A 19472-nucleotide genomic window follows, 5' to 3' on the forward strand; every position below is an offset into this window, starting at 1 on the left:
AAGAGGCTTGGCATATCTGTCTCTCTCACAGGGTGAATAAGAGCACGGAATCACTTCCATACCACAGGAGTTTACTCTTGGGGGAGTTTATTGCACCTTAACCTTTTCCGTCTGGTAAGGAGATAGCCCTAGAAGTGGTGGGATTCACTTGCACGTTACTCGCATTGTTGTTGGATATTCACTGTTTTACTGTATTTGGATCCACATCTCTTCATTTTCCACTAGAGGATTTGTGGTTTATATACTATGGACATTTGTGGACTTTATGTTTGGACACAAGTCACTATTAAGTTTTACTTTGTTTGAGACACATTTGGATCACATTATTTGATTACAGATACAGATTGTGGTTCTCTTTTACATGGAAGATAATTATTTTTCATTCAGCATAGCGCACCAGACCACTATTTTTTATCAATATTGGATATTTGGATTTATTGGATTTTTAGATGTGATTGGATGTATTCTGTTATGAAATGTAAATACTGACAGGCCACTTATGAACACCCCCTTTTTTCGTATTTGTTGGTTTTTAAAAGTTTCTCTGTGAAATGTACTATCCCGTGTTACTACACACACACCATGCTGTCAAGTGTTTGCATTTAGGAGGAACACTGCTGAGCCTCTGCCCACTCCACCAGTCCAGCATACCTCAGAATGGGGTCCCGTGAGTGCCTAGCATGGACCTCAGGTAAGCTCTAGTTAACTCCTCCTCTCTTGTATCATGCGGTCAGGTACATAAGGTCTCCATACTGCAGGTTTTATCCCGGTTACTTTTGTGGAACTGACCGCTAGGGAGGAAACCAGAACACCAATCCACCTATGCCAGGTACCTCACCTCATGACTGGCTGCTTTTACTTTTCACTAGTTACTGGTTACCCATAGCAACTGCATTCCTTCTCCTCCTTCTTGCCTCTTCTTGTTAACCCTTGAGTAGCAGCTTTGCTTCATACTCCACACGTGCTTTACTGACCCTGTTCGTCTTTATACCAGGAACCACTATGCACTCCTTTGAATTACTTCAGACCAGGTTTGGAACCGTTTGACAACCTTCACTGTAACTCTTCTTTGCAGAACAAATAACAGATACAACATAGTCCAGGCCCTAAACAAACTAATGGGGGTGACTGTTCAGGCATAACTTTAAAGGTGTTAATTCATAAATGGTAATCTGCAATTACTGGTAGTGTCTACCGGAACCCCAAGATTTTGTGGGGCTACCTGCTGGCTCTTGAACTCCTGGACTCCAAAAATGTGGTGTGTTTACTCGCTCTCAAGCTTCCGTGGCGGCCCAGAGGACTGCACCTTACTTCTATTTATGTATCACACAGGGTTGAAGGCTGGCCCAAGACCAAAAGCCTAAGAACTGAGGTTCTGGGTGTTAAACCTTTCCCAGCCTGGGCGAGTCAAATACCTTACTAGTGCAGTACACTGTAGTCAACCTGCCTACATGCTCCAAAAACTGCCTTTGCCATCCTGATCACTGCTTCTGCACCTGAGTTCTGCTGCTGAATATGGGAGCCCACACACTTGGGGCTGCCACGTGGAGTAATCCTGGGGTATTTCCTCCCAGATCTGTACCAGGGCATCACTGAGCTCCTGAACAGACTGAGGTGCAACCTTGCGGCATCGAATGGACCGAAACATAATGTCCCAGAAGTGTTCTATTGAATATAGGTCAGGAGAGCATGGGGGCTATTCAAATGGTATCAATTCCTTCATCCTCCAGGAACTGGCTGCATACTCTCTCCACATGAGGCCGGGCATTGTCCTGTACCAGGAAGAACCCAGGACCCACTGCATCAGCGTAGGGTCGGTTAATGGGTCCAAGGATTTCATCATAATACCTAATGGCATTTAGGGTGGCTAGCGATTGTCTAGCCTGTAGAGGTCTGTGCATTCCTCCATGGATATGGCTCCCCAGACCATTACTGACCCACCACCAAACCATCCTGCTGAACAATATTACAGGCAGCATATCATTCTTCACTGCTTCTCCAGACCCTTTCACGTCTGTCACTTGCACTCAGGGTGAGCCTGCTCTCATCTGTGAAAAGCACAGGGCACCAGTGGTGGACCTGGCTATTCTGGTTTTTAATGGCAAATGCTAAACAAGCTTAACTGTGCCAGGCAGCAAGCACAGGGAACACTAGAGGATGTCAAGCCCTCAGGCCACCATCATGAGGTCTGTTTTTGATTGTTTGGTCAGAGATATTCACACCACTGGCCTGCTAGAGGTCATTTTGTAGGGCTCTGGCAGTGCTAATCCTGTTCATCCTTGCACAAAGGTGCAGATACTGGTCTTTCTACGGCCCTGTCCAACTCCTTTAGAATAACTGCATGTCTCCTGGAATCACCTCCATGCTCTTGATACTGTGCTGGGAGACACAGCAAACCTTTTGGCCATGGCACGTATTGATGTGCCACCCTGGAGGAGCTGGACTGCCTGTGCAACCTCTATAGGGTCCAGGTATCGACTCATGTTACCAGTAGTGACACTGACCCCAGCCAAATACAAAACTAGTAAAAAAAAACAGTTAGAAAAGATAAGTAGGGGGAAAAAATGCCAGTGGCCTCCACCTGTAAAGCCATTCCTGTTTTGGAGGTTGTCTCATTGTTGCCCATCTATTGCCCCTGTTGTTCATTTCATGAACACTGAAGTAGCTGAAACTGATTAACAACCCCCTCTGCTATTTAACTGACCAGATCAATATCCCAGGAGTTTAATTGACTTGCTGCTATACTCTGAATAAATTTATTTTTATAGGTTGAATATAAAAACAAAAATCACACCATAGTTTAGGCCATTAGTGTTAGTTTATTCATTGATGCAGATAGTATTTGCAATATTTTTCTAAAATCATTAGAAATTATCTTTCTGGATAGAGGTTTAGTTGGCAGCCACAGTGCTGGAGATCCAAGAGTTGTAGTTGCAGACCCTGGTGTAGACTCCGGGGTAGTTCTTCTGAGCACAGCCATATCCCCAAGAGACAATACCCTGGAGCTGTCCGTTACAGACCACGGGGCCACCGGAGTCACCCTGAGGAGACAGATTTTTCAAATCAAATAGACATCTTCAAAGTCGTCAACCACATTTAAAAGAACAATCTCCTTTTTAGCAGATGTAAAACTTAGAGAGCTTCCATAACCACTGCAGCAGTGCTGTATGGTCAAATGATCTTATATACTGTAAGAGGAAAATAATTCCTTAAGAGAACAATTACTCATGGCAGGGTTTCTCAACCAGGGTTCAATGGAACCCTAGAGTTCCTCGAGCAAGGAGCAACTTCTGCCTCTCAGATAAGTTCCCACTGACACCATTGATCTTTTTAGCTATCTAGAAGGGGGTAATTCTTCCCAATGACCATAAGTGTAAGGAGCATTCTTCCCACTGACCATTACACTAATGTATCATGAGTTGTAGATTTAGTCATTTTTAGCAGTGGTTCCCTGAGACTGGAAAATTATTTCAAGGGCTCCTCTGTGTTGAAACAGTAAAGAAAGGCTGACCTGTGGCATTCTTATACCTTGTGGTATATCTTGTCTAATACCTAAAGCCCATTGAACTTTCAGTTTCAATAAGCTAAATACATTCCAAAGGTATACAATCAAAAGGTGTTCACTGTCTTACAGTGCATTTTCTTTCTAAAGGAGCCATAGCCTGGGAAGAAATGCATATCCCCTGCCAGCATCTGCAGAGTGGGGCCCTTGCTTTCTGTGGGGAAGTCGTAGTCTCTCTGCAGAGGTCTAACACACCCAAGCTGTGTCAGACCTATAACCAGCAAAGCCCACGCTCCCTGCTGATTGGAGAACTCTGAATCTAGCTCAACAAAGGGGCATGCTAGACCTTTACAGAAAGACCACTACATCCCCACAGTGATCAAGGGAACTTCTCTAAAGCATGCTGGCAGGGGATAAAGTTTTATATTCAGGATCTGCATGTCTAATTAAAATTAACATAGGGCTTTGAACATAACTTGTTCGGACGCACATGGAATGTATTTTGAATTTAACAGGAAGTTCAGTTGGAATTTAACCACTTGAGTTCCATCTGCCATTTTTAGAACCACACTGGAATAGTGCCTTTCTATCCCCAATGCGCCTGTGGCCTTTGCCTGCACTGGCACACTGCCAAAGGTGTTCTATCAGGTTAAGGTCAGGACTCTGTGCAGGCCAGTCAAGTTCCTCCACCCCAAACTCACTCATCTATGTCTTTATGGACTTTATTCACTGGTGCGCAGTCATGTTGGAATAGGAAGGGACCATCCCAAAACTGTTCCCAAAAAGTTGGGAGCATGAAATTGTCCAAAATGTCTTGGTATGCTGAAGCCTTAGGAGTTCCCTACATTGGAACTAAGGGTCCAAGCCCAACCCCTGAAAAATAATCCCCCTCCACTAAATGATTTGGACCAGTGCACAAAGAAAGGTCCATATAGACATGGATGAACGAGTTTGGAGTGGAGGAACTTGACTGACCTCCACCTGAAAGAACACCTTTGGGATGAATTAGAGCAGAGACTGCGAGCCAGGTCTTCTCATCCAACAACAGTGTCTGACCTCACAAATGTGCTTCTGGAAGAATGGTCAAACATTTCCATAGACACACTCCTAAACCTTGTGGACAGCCTTCCCAGAAGAGTTGAAGCTGTTATAGCTACAAAGGGTGGGCCAACTCAATACTGAACCCTACGGGCCAAGACTGGGATGCCATTAAAGTTCATGTGCGTGAAAAGGCAGGCATCCCAATACTTTTGGTACTATAGTGTGTGTGTGTATATATATATATGTATATATATATATATATATATATATATATATATATGCAGTATTTACATAGTGACAGCGTTGGGCCCTGCAGCTGTAAAAAAAAAAAAAAAAGAGCCGCACAGGCTTCTCACGAATAGAGATTGAGAGACTCCAGAGTGGCTGTTCTAAGCATAGGTAACTGGAATTGGAACACCCAGCATTAGTTCTGGAGTTTGAAGGCTTCAAAGAGTCATTGGAGGTACGAAGTTCTATATCACTTTGTCCAAGTTTTACTGAGGACCAGCAGGCTGTGTGTGTGCGCAGGAGCAGCCAGGGCAAGGGGCAGTGCTACAGGGAGCAGCAGGGGCACATCTGTACTGACCAGGCTGGCACCTGGATTCTCAGTGGTGCAGAAGCATAGTGGAAACTGGATTGAGAGTCTGTTATCCAGGCTGAGAGCTGTGTAGCCCGAAGTGAGCTGTTAGGAACAGGAAGCTTTTTTTGTTAGCTTTAAATGCTGTTTGAAGCTGAACTGCCTGTGTGGGGATACTAATGTAAGGAACTTTATTTTTAAAGTGCACCAAAGAGCCCTAAAACCGTGTTTTCTGATATTTGGTACCTCAAAAAGCTGGCTTTGCAAGTTTTTTGATTCCTGTACGTTTGGGGATGTAGTACTTTGTTTCCCGACCCTACTCGCAAATACCTCTACAAATACAAAAATGATCATAGATTACCTGGCAGGAGTCCTTTCCACCGGCCAGATAGCCAGCACAGAACATATTTCTGGTGATTTCTCCGGGGTAAGAATTTTGGCACTGGCTATCTGTCAAAATTGGGGCATTGAGACACTGCAGGAGATCTGGATAATTAGCTGAAAGGGAAAAAAACAAAAATATAGGTCAGCAAAAAAAAAAATTAATCTTCTACTGTTGACCTTTCCAAGATTTAGGAGGGGTAGACAAGCTCTTGGGGGTAGCAAATACATAATTTTAGATGTAAAGCACAAGGCTAAGAAATAATATTTTGTGACTTACTTCCACTGCTCAGAGTGTTACCCCATCCTGAGATCAGACAGCTGGTGCCGGCAGCGGCACAGCCAGAGGGAAGAGGTGCGGCCTTGACGTAGGAGTTGAGGGTGGCGGGAGAGGCAAGCTTGATCAACATGATGTCGTTGTCCAGAGTTCTGGAGTTGTAGCTTCCATGTCTGATGACCCTGGCAGAGTTGATGTACTGCTCGGTACCCTCATTCAGGGCAATGTTGTGTTCTCCTAGTCTGACCTGAATGCTCCTGGAAAAATCAGCAAAACGTACATATTTATCATATAAAATTATCTTTATGCCTTTATGTAGGTAATTAAAGGTATTTTACATAGCACCAGTGTGCCTTTAAGTGTTCAATCTTAGCAGTTAGGTTGAGTAATAAGGTAATTGGTTGGGGAAGGTTTAAGCTTCACTTATTGGCATTTTTTTAAATGGGCCCCCTAAAAATATACTTAACAGTAACTTTTCTTCACCACAAGATGTCCTCAGTCTACCCAGCATCACTTGATGCATAAGATTATGGATGGACTGTGATTGCAGCGCATTCTAGCCCCACCCCTGAGCACCTTTGTATTCATGCAGATAGCTATGCTGATGTCATTATGTTAGCACCACATTCTGCATCCATCAGGAGCACCCACTACAGGGAGAAAACCCTAGCCTCACTCTTGAGCATCTTGTATTCATGCAGACAGTTATGCTGATGTCATCATGTCAGCCCCACTTTCTGCATCTGTGAGGACCACCCACCACAGGGATAAAACCCTAGTCCCACCCCTGAGCATCTTGTATTCATGTAGACAGTTATGCTGATGTCATCAAGTCAGCACCTCTTTCTGCATCTGTGAGGACCACCTACCACAGGGAGAAACCCTAGTTCCACCCCTGAGCATCTTGTAATTATACAGACAGTTATGCTGATGTCATCATGTCAACACCACTTTCTGCATATGTCAGGACCACCCACTGCAGGGAGAAAACCCTAGCCTCACCCCTGAGCATCTTCTATGCATGGATACAGTTATGTTAATGTCATCATGTCAACACCACTCTCTGCATCTGTGAGGACCACCCACCGCAGGGAGAAAACCCTAGCCCCACCCCTGAGCACCTTGTATTCATGCAGACAGTTATGCTGATGTCATCAAGCCAGCACCACTTTCTGCATCTGTCAGGACCACCCACTGCAGGGAGAAAACCCAGGAAAAAAAGGATTCAGTAAATCAGGCAACTGGCCAGAAGACAATGGGGGTTAGCCATAAGAGGAGCAAATGCAGACCCCAGAGTTGGCAGTCTATGTGCAAATTTAGCCTGCCTAGAAAAAAACCCACTCCTCCAGACCACCATCTACCCATCAAGGCATATTCATATTTGCAAGACCCCTCCCAAAAGCAAGCCCGCTGCGTGCATCAGGGCTGAGGGCTCTTGAAATAAGTACTAACTGAGGCAGGGTGCTTTGATGTTTTCAGTAAACAATGTAAAGCACCCTACCAGCCATGATCTGCCTACATTGCACAGAGAAACCCCGAGCCCCAGTGATGACATAGCTAGGACTAAAATAAGGCATTTTAAAAAATAGAAAGTTTGTTTTAATGTCAGTAGCATGTTGGTGGGGATTGGGGAAGGAACCAGGAAAGTCAAACTTCAGCTTTAATGATAACTACTGAAAACATGTTCTTTGACTATTAAAAAAAAGTAAAAAATAAAGGATTGAACAGGAAACATACAGGATTTAAGGAAGAATAGAAATTGCTCTTACGATTTGTAGCAGTGAGCAGCGGAGATCACCCATAGGCTGTTCATCAGGGTCCCTCCACAGAAGTGGTATCCGGAGTTCAGGGAAACCTGGTAGGGGACAGAGTTCTTGGAGCAGGTGAAACCTCCAACAATCTTGTCATCATCATCAAAGGCAGCTGCAGTCAGAGATAGAGAAAAGTACTGTTTATTGTCCAGCCACTGCAACAACAGATTGCTTAGAGTGTCACTGAACCCACATCATAAAAACTATCAATAAATGCTGTATTACATGATGTTCATACTCACAAACATTTCCAGGTTGAAGCTGCTGCGGCCTATCTCCCCCTTCTGTTCATGTCCCCAATTCAGCTAGGGATTTTGCAGAGCAGTGTTGGCAACTCTGCACATGCTCAGTTCTCAGTGAGTTTCTATGCTGAGCATTTCCTCCCTATCACATCTGAGCAGCCCATGTGACTATAGAGTCACACATGTGGGCGTATACACAGTGGTAATTGACAGCCCACTCCCTCCCTCCTCCTCGAATCCTCAATGCCAACCAACCAGCTAAACACAATGGGGTGGGATATTACATGTGGATTATTGATGCTGGCTGCTGGGGAATCTGTTGTTGCTGCTGGGGGTCTTTTGTGGCTGGGGTGGTATTTTGTTGCAGGAGGTCCATTGTTGCTGGGGGGGTCTATTGTTGTGTGGGGGATCTTTTGTTGCTGGGGTGGGGTCTATTGTTTCTGGGATGGAGTCTGTTAAATTCCATACAAATTACTTAGTAGCTGTGACGGACTCCGGATAGCCCGACTGGGTATCTCTGCCAAGAAGCTGCTTCCTAAGTTCTGGAATACGAGATCCGTGAATCTGGCTATAGTTACCCCAATAACTCGACAGTACAAGTTTTGGAGTGAACCAGAATAAGAACTGTTTATTCAAACACAGGCACAAAGAGATATACACTGTGGGACAATCCCCCCTCCCCCTTGGCAGCCAATCCACATACACATATACGTCCCATAATAGGTTGATCTTAAGGCAGACTGAAACAATAGAACAATGGGATACAGGTACTTAACAATAACAAACACCACCCCACTTCACTATCTAGCAAGGGTCTATGAGACACTCCTGCAATATTCTAGCAATCTGAAAAGTCAAACCTTCCATCTTCATATATTTCCTGAGGGACACTGTTCAGAAATATTATTGTCCCAAGGGAAAGAGGCCCTTCACTCTTTCAACACAAACCACACATATAGAACCCAGGATAATTGGGGTAACACGAAATGCTGATTCTGGTGTGGTTGTACAGGGAGTCTGATTAGTGCAGATCCGACTGGGGTTCTTGGTCACCTTGTGCCCCTAATAGACACAGGGTGACTTACACATATGAGGGTCGGGGAAGCTGGACAATGAGTTTTCTAACCTCTCTAAAGTAATCTTGGTTCCACGAGCCCCCCAACCAAAGTGACTCCTGTCACAGTAGCACAAAATAATACTTGGTTCTGTATTCTCTAAAAGTGGCGGTACAGAGAGGTTGGTAGGGGTGGGACCAAGGAACGGTGGTCAGAGGTGGGTAGGGGGCAGAGACGAAAGATAAATCAGAAGGGGGGAGTTCCTGCACCTATTCTCTGAGAAAAATAGCCCTGGGAGGGACACAGCCTGTGACTGGCAGATATCTGCCCCCACCATGTTATTGCTAAAAAATAATAAAGATTTGATTTCAAATATATATTTGTATGACAATTAAAAACAGTTTATCGATATTATTTACTTATTTTTACTCTGTATGCCAAAGGCTGTTTTTTTATTTTATTTTGAACATGTGACGAGCAGCAGAGGACTAGAAGCTCCTCCTGCCTATGTTTCCCTGCAGACAGGCTGGGAGAGAGCTGAGTCATGTGACGGCTGTATATTAATTAGGAAAAAGGTACTTAAAAATTTTTGTTTTTTAATTAAAATAATTACAGTGCCATCATCCACACAAAGAAAGAGGATGGTTAATGTAAATTAAACAGAGTGTATTTAGTATAATTTTAAACCTGAACCCCAGGCTTTCTGCTAAACACAGATGAAACATGAGGGAGCTTTATACCTACCAAAGGGTTTGCAGCTCTGTCCATCCAGTTCTGAGATTTACACAGCTCCGCCATGCCACAAAACCCTGCCTGATAGGGTAGGAGACTAGCTTATTTTTTTTCCCCTCCAGTTAATAACCTTTCCCTCCCTGATTTCTGCTTTCTCCTTCTATCAAGATGCCTCTTGCTAGCACACGAGTGTTGCAGAACAGCTAACTAGCTCCTTTTACTGCTTCTCTTTCTCCCATTATAAGCTCTGCTGTGCAGTACCTCTCCCAGTCTGAACTCTGCTTTACAGGGACTTCATGTGGCTTATACCAGGTCAAATTTCAATAAAAAAATAAATAAATACAATTATGTAGTAATTAAAACAGATATGTGTCTTTTTGATTTGCCTGGAATTCAGCTTATTATGAAATAAAACAGAGCAGTGAAAATACAGTTTTCAAGAGAGCATTAATAAATAGTGGTGTTCTATGTTGTGAATGAACAATCACCTTTGAATTATTAAATTAGACAACCTACCACAAACAGGTTGACCCCACAGATATCAAAGTAAGGTATTTGCCTTTTGCATAGATATAACATGGTAAAGAGTCATTTTGATACCTATATTTTCTTGAATGCTATGACTTCCTATTATCGTCAGCTCCATCTAGTGGCCAAAATGTGGTATATTTCCTGGTTGAATTATTTCATTAATATATACTGCATTTTGGCCCCCAGATGGAGCTGGCAATCATAGAGGGTTATACTGGAAAGGATTCATGGAAAATGCTTTACAGTCTGGACAAATGCTCATGACATTTGTCCAACTAATATTTTTCAAATAAACCCCTTAGTTTATGATCTATTTAAATAAAAATGAACTCATGAGACAGAAAGCTTATGTACAGTGCAATGAAAACTCATACCTGCCAAGCCCAGGAGGGCTGCAATTACGAGGAACTTCATGGTGGATTTCTGAGATGTTGAGTGTAAGTTTTAGCTGCTCTTGTCCTGAATTTATACCCTGAAGAAAAGCGCGGTGGGATTCTGTCCAAGGACACACGGCCTTGGCAATTAGAAATGCAATTAAATAAATCATATTGTGGCATGTCTATGGACAGTTGCCCTAATTGCCTTATGGCTTGATGTATAAAATTCCCATGCGTGGCAAAAAAAAAGAAGATTAAAAATCTGTTTATCGTCTTACCTGTTTCGCTAAGAACATTTAAACACCATAAAATAAGGTTTATTTATACAGTGCACACTTTTCAGAGGATTGTTAAAAAGCATGAATAAAAAATAGAAATATTATAAAAATAAAAATAGCGAAGAACAAAGTTTAAAACATTGCTAATGTTATTATATATGATACCAGTTTTATGTGTAAACTCCAAGAGAAAGATATTGATATTTTGCAGCTCTCATTTATTTTGGAAAATAAAGAAAAAACAGGAAAATGCATTTTTTTCTTCTTTTTTCAATTTTCAAAACTTTGTGACAAAAAGTGAGATCTGCAAAACACTCAACAGGCCTCTCTGCAAATAGCTTAGGGTGTCTACTTTCCGAAAAGGGGTCATTTGGGGAGGGGTTTGTGCTGTCTTGGCATTTCATGGCCTCCGAAACTGTGATAGGTAGTCAGGAGTGAAATCAACAATTTACGCCCTTGGAAAGCCATATACTCATGGCATGTGTGAGCAATATATCATTTAGTGACAACTTTGTGTTAAAAAAGAAAAATTGTATTTTCCCAAATGTTGTGGCAAAATATAAAATATTCCATGGGCTCACTATGCCTCTCAGAAAACAGCTTGGGGTGTCTACCTTCCAAAAATGGGGTCATTTGGGGGGGTTTGTGGTATCTTGACATTTCAGGGCCTCCTAAACCGTTATAGCTAGTGAGAAAATGCAATGAAAAATGTACGCCGTTTGAAATTCTGATGGTGGCGATTGGTTTTCGGGGTCCCGTACACAGCTAGGCTCACAAAAAGTCTCACATATGTGGTATCCCTGTACTCAGGAGAAGCAGCAGAATATATTTTGGGGTGTAATTACACATATACCCATGGCATGTGTGAGCAATATATCATTTCAATGACAACTTTGTGAAAAAAAAAAAAAATTTTTTAGTCATTATTCAAACACCTGTGACAAATAAATTAAATATTCAATGAGCTCAACATGCCTCTCAGGACATTCCTTAGGATGTATACTTTCCAAAAAGTGGTAATTTGGGTGGGTTTTGTACTGCCCTGCCATTTTAGCACTTCATGAAATTAGATAAGCAGTCAGAAAGTAAAAGCTGCATAAATTCCAGTATTTACACCATAGTTGTAGATGCTATAAATTTTCCGCAAACCAATAAAAATACGCTTATTGAGATTTGTTTTGTCAAAGACATGTAGCTACATACATTTTGGCCAAAATATATGACATAAATTGAGTATATTGTATATTTTTTAAAAGACAAAGTTGAAAATGTAATTTTTCTCAAAATTTTCGCTCTTTTTTTATTAATATCGCAAAAAATAAAAAGCGCAGAGGTGATCAAATTCCACCAAAAGAAAGCTCTGTTTGTGGGAAAAAAAGGACATAAATTTTGTATGGGTACAGCATTGCATGACAGCGCAATTCTCAGTTAAAAACACGCAGTGCCAAGTTGAAAAAAGGGGTCTGGTCTTTGAGCAGCCAAATCCTCCAGGGCTTAAGTGGTTAAAAAATCATTGCAGTGAGTGAGTGCACTGCTGCAGCAGTAGTGCACTGACTCCTCCCTCCAATCCACTGTCTAGCTGTTTGTTGTTGTTGTCTAGCTTTTTTTCTAGCAGTTTAATTTGCACTGACTGCAGTGTTAAAAATGATAATAAATAGACATTAACATTTTCAGTAACAGATTTGTGTTGAAATTTGTGTTTATTTTGCAAAGCTTTAAATGTTCAAAATATCGGCGCATGTCAGCTGATACCGATATGCAAAAATATCGGTATTAGCAACAACCGATATCGGTTGATCACTAGTTTGTGGTCGTTATGATGTTGGAATACTGCCCTGCGGCCCAGTCTCTGAAGGGAGGGGATCATGCTCTGAAAAGATAGAATAAAATATTTACAAAAATGTGAGGGGTGTACTCACTTTGTGAGATAGTGTATATTCTCCCAGTATTTCACAGGCTTGTCTACATGTTGTACAGCAAATTTTAAAACGAGCTTCAACATGCTTGCTTTTTCTTCAGCAATGGAGTCTTGTGTGGAAAGTGTGCCTACAGGCCATGGCGTTTGTAATGATGTCGTGCCCGGAGTACCCTAAAAGCTGTCGTGAGCAACCATCCTTGTCCCCACTGGCAGCCATCTTGTTTAGTGACACAGGCAGAATTCCAGTTTAAGCTGTAGCAGCAGATGTGTACTCAGCAGAGATATTTCTTTCCCCCCTCTCTCTCACTCAAAGTAGCCCCCACCTTCCCTTTGGCATTAGTATGCAAGGCCTCAAAAGAGTGCCTTATCTCCAAACACATCCTGGCTGGCAGGTTGTAAAGTCTTATCTGCCCTTCTAGCAGGAGTTGGGTCTCCGAGAACAGCATGGGGTCTGAGCAGATGTCCAGTGAAGCTGCCTTGTAAATTCCCCAAGCCAAATTGTAAATTTACATCTCACAATCCATGCTCAAATCATACCTTTTTACCCGAACATAACACATTGACAAAAAGTAGATATTTGGATGCCCCAAAAAATACAGATCAAATTATGATCAAACATGAACACCTTCATGCCTAGGAAAGACAAGCTAGCGATCAGATGCCTTACAGGTCAGAGGTTATTCCGAAATAATAAATAAAAAATTCAGCGCACCTGTATAAAATAATAATAGAAAGCTGCTATGCACTAAAGGATCAATAAACCAAAAGTCCCAATAACAAATATATAACAAAAAGTGCAGCGCTGTCAAAAATGGTTTATGAAGATGATATCAAGGAGAACAGTCCACAGGTGCAAATTATGGTGAAGCATGCACAAGATATGAACATTCAGTGCTCTTAAATGTGCTGGTAATCCTCCACCCAGTCTCATTAGCCTCTCACCTCACACTTAGCCCCTGTGTCATCAGACGGGCTAGTAAGACATAAAACTTTCTCCAAGGATATCACCAATACAGATCAGATCAGTATTCCTCTTCATCAGAAAAATAAGGCTCACAGGTAACAGATCACAGGTCCAAAAATCGGGTCACAGGTCCATAGGAAAACAAAGGTCCGGATATAGTGCATTACCGCAATAAAAATACTTTATTGAACATAGCATAAAATCATAAAATTACCTTGTAAAGCACTATACAAGTGCATGTGATGAGCAGATCGTATTACACACAGCGGTCTCGACCACAATGGATGGCGGGTGGTGTCACCGGCCGCTCCCCCTTCGCACACGTTACATTAGCTGAGGAAGTCCCGTACCATGGGACGTAACGCGTGCGAAGGGGGAGGGGCCGGTGACACCACCCGCCATCCATTGTGTATGCTTCACCATAATTTGCACCTGTGGACTGTTCTCCTTGATATCATCTTCATAAACTATTTTTGACAGCGCTGCACTTTTTGTTATCCCAAAATAACCCGTGTTTAGTGTCTGTAGAAAATAGATTAAATATCGTACAATCCAATGTCAGTTTCAAGCATGTAACTGCTACATATTTCCAGATATGAGTTATTTTAATACTCTGTCTAAACGGGATGTGTCTTAGCATGTGTGAGCTCCAGGGGGACCGCCCATGGACCCAGAGCCTATTGGCCAAGTACTTCTGGAGACACCCCCTGGAGGGTCAGAGAAAAAGGACAGGAACTGATAGAGAGTAAGTTCTCATCCTACCATCCAAGCCATAACATCGCTCAAGGGGAACCAATCATACCTGTTCAGCTTCTGAAACTAAGATAATATTAAGGAACGTTTTAATGCAAGTATTTTCATTCTTTCTAAATTGCTGTATTGTGTCTCTATTTCTTTGTAACCCATTTTTCTGTAAATATTTTTATTCGCACCAATTTTAACCTTTCTTATAATTAAACCTTATTTTAAAAAGTGTTAACTTTGTCTCTAAGCTCTTAAACGCAATCTGACCCAAAATAACCTGTCTCCTGAAAGAGCGCTACTGTTAGGATAAATCCTTCGGACATTCCTGTCTGCATGTGACAGGGCATGTTACAGATGATTATTCTAAGGTCATAGTTGATATTTCTAAAATCACGAGCGTCCGCTGGGCTCATTCAAACGTAGCGGTGGTGACAGACAAAGGGTTAATCGTTTAATTAACCCGGTGACAATCGCTCTCAGTCTGCTGACATCTAGATTGTGGTCCCGCAAGCTGGACAATCTGCGTGCTGGGTGAAGCTGAGAGTGGCATTGTTACGCAAGTGACGGCAGGGTGTGAGATCGCCTGGTCTTTGGTCACGAGGTGGATGAGAAGGCCAGGGGTCTGATAACCGTCACATATTGGCTGGCAGCATACGTGGGATAGCCTTGCATTTAAGAGCATTCAGTGCACTGTTAGGAATTAGCTCTGCACTGAAGGATGGTAACGGTTGTGGAAAGCAATCCTTAGAGACAAACTGGTGCATATTATTTTTTGTTTTTGAAAAGAGACATACAGCAATCTCTACTTTCTACAGCTCCTTCCTATCTTGCTTTCTGTTCTATCTTTTCTGCTTGCAAACATGCCTGGTTTATCAGAATATAAGAAAATGAACAAAAATGAACTTACTACGGAGTGCACATCAAAAGGACTTGGCGTCAGTGGCAAAACTCGTGAAGTAATGATTCATGCCCTGCAGGAGTATGATATTCGGGCAAGCCAAAATCTGGCGGAACCAGAGGAAGAGGCTTTCATTTCTTCAGAGCCCAGTGATTCAGGCACGGCCGCGCAGGATGGGCCAGCAGAGACTGACACTAGAATACCACTGGATGTCTGTCACCTCCACTCCACAACATGTGCAGACCAGCCCCAGCTTGCCTGCAACCAGCATAGACTCTCCTCAAATGCAGGAAACACTTCAACGTGTCAAGGGGATGGATCCTATGGCGTACCTGCAGTTTATGGAACGCCAGGCTGCAGCTGAGAGAGAGGAACGCCGGGCGGCGGCGGAAAGAGAGGCTGAGAGAGCCGAACGCCAGGCTGAGAGAGAGGAACGCTGGGCGGCGGCTGAGAGCGAGGATGCACAGAGGGAGGCTAATCGTCGGCACGAACTGGAGATGGCTAAGCTCCCGTCGCAGCGACAGACTCAGAACCTCGGATCGCTAGTGCACAGGGACACCTCTCTGCTTGTGAGCCCGGCAGCCAAATTTCCAGTCATGGAAAAGGACAGTGACATTGATGTGTACCTACTGTCGTTTGAAGACTTGCCGTCAGTACCAGCTGCCCCAAGCACAATGGGCTCGGTACCTGACGCCAGGGCTGCGAGGCAAGGCCCTGGACGCTTACATTGAATTGCCAACAGAAAAGGATGGTGATTATGAGGCCATAAAGGCTGCAATCACCCAAAAGTACCAGTTAGCCCAGGAAGTGTACTGGAAGCGATTTAGGTCCCTGCAAAAGGGGCCTGGGGACTCATATATGGATGTGGTAAGCCGCTTACACACCACGTTCCATCAGTGAACTAAGGGCTTGAAGGCCATTACGTTTGAGTCCCTGGAGGATCTCATGATTGGAGATCAATTGTTGCACATCTGTCCTACAGACGTCAGACAGTTTTTGCTGGAACGAAAGCCAGCCTCTGCCCAAGAAGCAGCAGAACTGGCAGATACCTACATCCACATTTGGGTATCTGACCATCGCAAGGCTCCTCTGTATGGTGCGAAAGGAGGGAAATCACACATGGAAACACCTCCTGCACCTAGGAGTCAAGCTCCCCAGCAACCAGCCCCTGCAGTTCCTGGTGTCTCCTTCACTGCATCTGACACCCGCAGATGCTACACCTGTGGAAAAGCGGGACATCTCAGGACACAGTGCCCTGAGTGGGAAGCAGATGACATCACCTGGTCAGCAGGCCAGCAATTCTTCCTCCGTGCTGTTTGTCCGCAGGAAATCCCGGGTGACCGCCGCCAACTTGCATCCCGTCACCGTGGGCAACCGGACTGTCACTGGTTTCCGGGACACAGGAGCTGAAGTCACCCTGGTCAAACCAGAAGTGATAAGAAGAAGGGACATCATCCCTGGAAAGGTTTTTACCCTCACGTACCCCGTGCCCGTGTTTTCATTGATTGGGGTGCTGGGAGTGGGTTGAGGGAGGTGTGAGTCTCTGAGGAAATCCCCACAGATGTTTTGTTGGGTGCCGACCTAGGCACCCTTGTTTCTTACTACACCCCTGCTAAAAGCACCCTGGATGCCTCTACGGAACTCTCTGGACTTGACAAGGTACTGTGTGCAGATATTGGGTTAATGTCTGGGCAACCTATGGATGGACAGAGAGAGGGGGAGGGAAAGGGTGGTGTTGAATTACCAGGTCCTCCATCTTTTGAAGAAGGAAGGGGGGCCCTCTTGCCTGTGAAGTTACCAGGGGTATGCTGTAGTAATGTTCATGATGAGGCTAATGATGATGCAAATAATGTTGATGATGATGATATTAATGATGATGATGATAATGTTGATACTAATCATAATGCTAATGATGTTTTACCCATGTTGGTGGTCCCTCGCAGTGCGGCACCGACAGTGGAGATGCAGGCCCTGGTAGCAGAGCAGCAGGAGGAGGTCTTGGTGCCCTCTCCCTGTTCTGACCCAGTGGTCTCCACCTCTGTTAGGCCTCAGCAGCTGTCTTTGTTCGCCACAGGACAGCTGGCTGGGACTTATAGTATTGCCTGTCAGGCAGCACTGCGGATCGACCAGACTTTCCAATCACTCAGGAATGGAGCTGAATGGCCCCCTGATGTGATGAGTAAACAGCTTGACTGGGACAATGGGCAGATAGGTGTGACAGGACAACAGGCAGGAGGCCTGGAAACTGAAGGGGTTAAACAGCTGTTCATTGTGTCCAGTCAACCTCACCGACATGTACTGAAGGTGTCACTTGATCTGTGTGGTAAGGGTCTCTGTGAGATCAGAAGGGGCCGGCCCGGAGTGAAGCACCAGGGCTTGTGGCTTAACCTGATTCTCACACAGCATCCTAGCCCAGCACATGCCAGGGGCAGAGTTAGTATCCCTGAACTGGGAAAGACAGGTATCCTGTTAGCGGTAGCTGACACTCAGGGCGTGGGTTTGGGCCTTCAGCTGAAGCCCCCCTTCTCCCTCCAGGTATCTATGCCGCTGGCAGTGCTTACTGCATGCCGCGTCAGAGATATCGGAGACCCTGGGAGGACACACCCTGACGTCCACGAGATGCGCGCCTGGGTGTCTGCTCCCCCCATACCTGCGACCCCCCCTGTCTCACAGGAGGCGCAGGCCGATGGGGAACAGGAGACCGAGAGAAGGCTTTGTGGAGCCTTTAGCAGGCTGAATGTCAGCCCTGCGATTGTGGCCTACCCCATGCCCAGGAACAATGAGGTGTCAAAGCAGCAGGCTGGTTCCGCTGTCTAACCACCTTGAACCTGAGAAGGGGGCGTGGACCAAACCTTCTAACCTGGAAGGCTCAGGACGAGCCAACCTTCCCCACCCCATGTGGCTTAACTGCGTCTACGGCAGTGCTAGATGGGGTTGGGAACGCATAAGACACCTCCCTAAGGGTCACGTGGGATCCACGGGGAGAGGTCGAACCTGGTGCAGTGGCCTGCTTTAGGGGCCTGGTAGTGTTCGGCCCTGTCTGGGTGGAACACCCAGAGCTCCTGTCCACAGTCCCAAACATTCTGGCACGGCCTAGTTTGGCAGTTCTGCATAGTAACTGCCAGATGGACCTGTCAGCAGTTTGGTACTGGGAACAGCAGGGAGGAGTAGGCACCCAGAGATCTGGAACTGAGGATACCAGGACCTGGCCTACTCCTCAAACCACAAATTTGGGTACGTCATTCCTGGGTACAGCTGGCCACAGGAGGATGCTGAGGTGCGAAGATAGTGGCTCAGCTGAACCTGTGACTGACCAACCCAATGGTACCCTGGTTACACTGGCATCCTTGACGCCAGTGTGTCAGAAGGACCGTCCGGCCCTGACGGAGGTACTGGCCCATGCACCTGGGGCCCGGAATGAAACGCCCAGTCCTGGCACAACCCTATGCCATTGCCTTTGGGCCAGATGCAGCCCTAGGCCAGAGGGATGCTAAAAGAGAGGAAACTCTCATCCTCTATTTGAGCCGGAAGCTGCTCCCCAGGGGAGTAGCCTCTGTCACCCAGCAGAAGAAAGGCAGCACCCATGGCAACGCTGATGGTTTGTCGCGTCAAGCCGGGCCGCAGGAGACGGGTGCGTCCGGATGGAAAATTGTAATCCTCTCCTATGCACCCACAAGAGGGGGAGGTGTAATGATGTTGTGCCCGGAGTACCCTAAAAGCTGTCGCGAGTAACCATCCTTGTCCCCACAAGCAGCCATCTTGTTCAGTGACACAGGCAGCATTCCAGTTTAAGCTGTAGCAGCAGATGTGTACTCAGCAGAGATATTTCCTTCCCCCCTCTCTCTCACTCAAAGTAGCCCCCACCTTCCCTTTGGCATTAGTATGCAAGGCCTCAAAAGAGTGCCTTATCTCCAAACACATCCTGGCTGGCAGGTTGTAAAGTCTTATCTGCCCTTCTAGCAGGAGTTGGGTCTCCGAGAACAGCATGGGGTCTGAGCAGATGTCCAGTGAAGCTGCCTTGTAAATTCCCCAAGCCAAATTGTTAATTTACATCTCACAATCCATGCTTGAATCATACCCATTTTACCCGAACATAACACATTGACAAAAAGTAGATATTTGGATTCCCCATAAAATACCGATC

At 44.8% G+C, this 19472-nt stretch overlaps 2 protein-coding genes across 1 annotated transcript; one reads left to right on the top strand and one right to left on the bottom strand.

Moving 5' to 3' along the window:
• The window catches only part of LOC309563154 (trypsin-like), a gene marked incomplete at both ends in the record, with an annotated part of 280915 nt that overhangs the window by 23785 nt on the left and 237658 nt on the right, over positions 1-19472 (top strand).
• LOC309563156 (trypsin-like) lies at positions 2800-10573 on the bottom strand. The gene is made up of 5 exons (XM_082267491.1): positions 10524-10573; positions 7548-7701; positions 5782-6035; positions 5482-5618; positions 2800-3041 (listed from the first exon to the last, which is right to left on the bottom strand). Exons 1-5 carry the CDS (start codon positions 10561-10563, stop codon positions 2892-2894), a joined length of 735 nt encoding a protein of 244 aa, XP_082123617.1. The 5' UTR covers positions 10564-10573; the 3' UTR covers positions 2800-2891.

This window comes from Pelophylax lessonae (assembly GCF_965119305.1).
Source record: "Pelophylax lessonae genome assembly, chromosome: 9".
Classification (NCBI taxonomy): domain Eukaryota; kingdom Metazoa; phylum Chordata; class Amphibia; order Anura; family Ranidae; genus Pelophylax; species Pelophylax lessonae.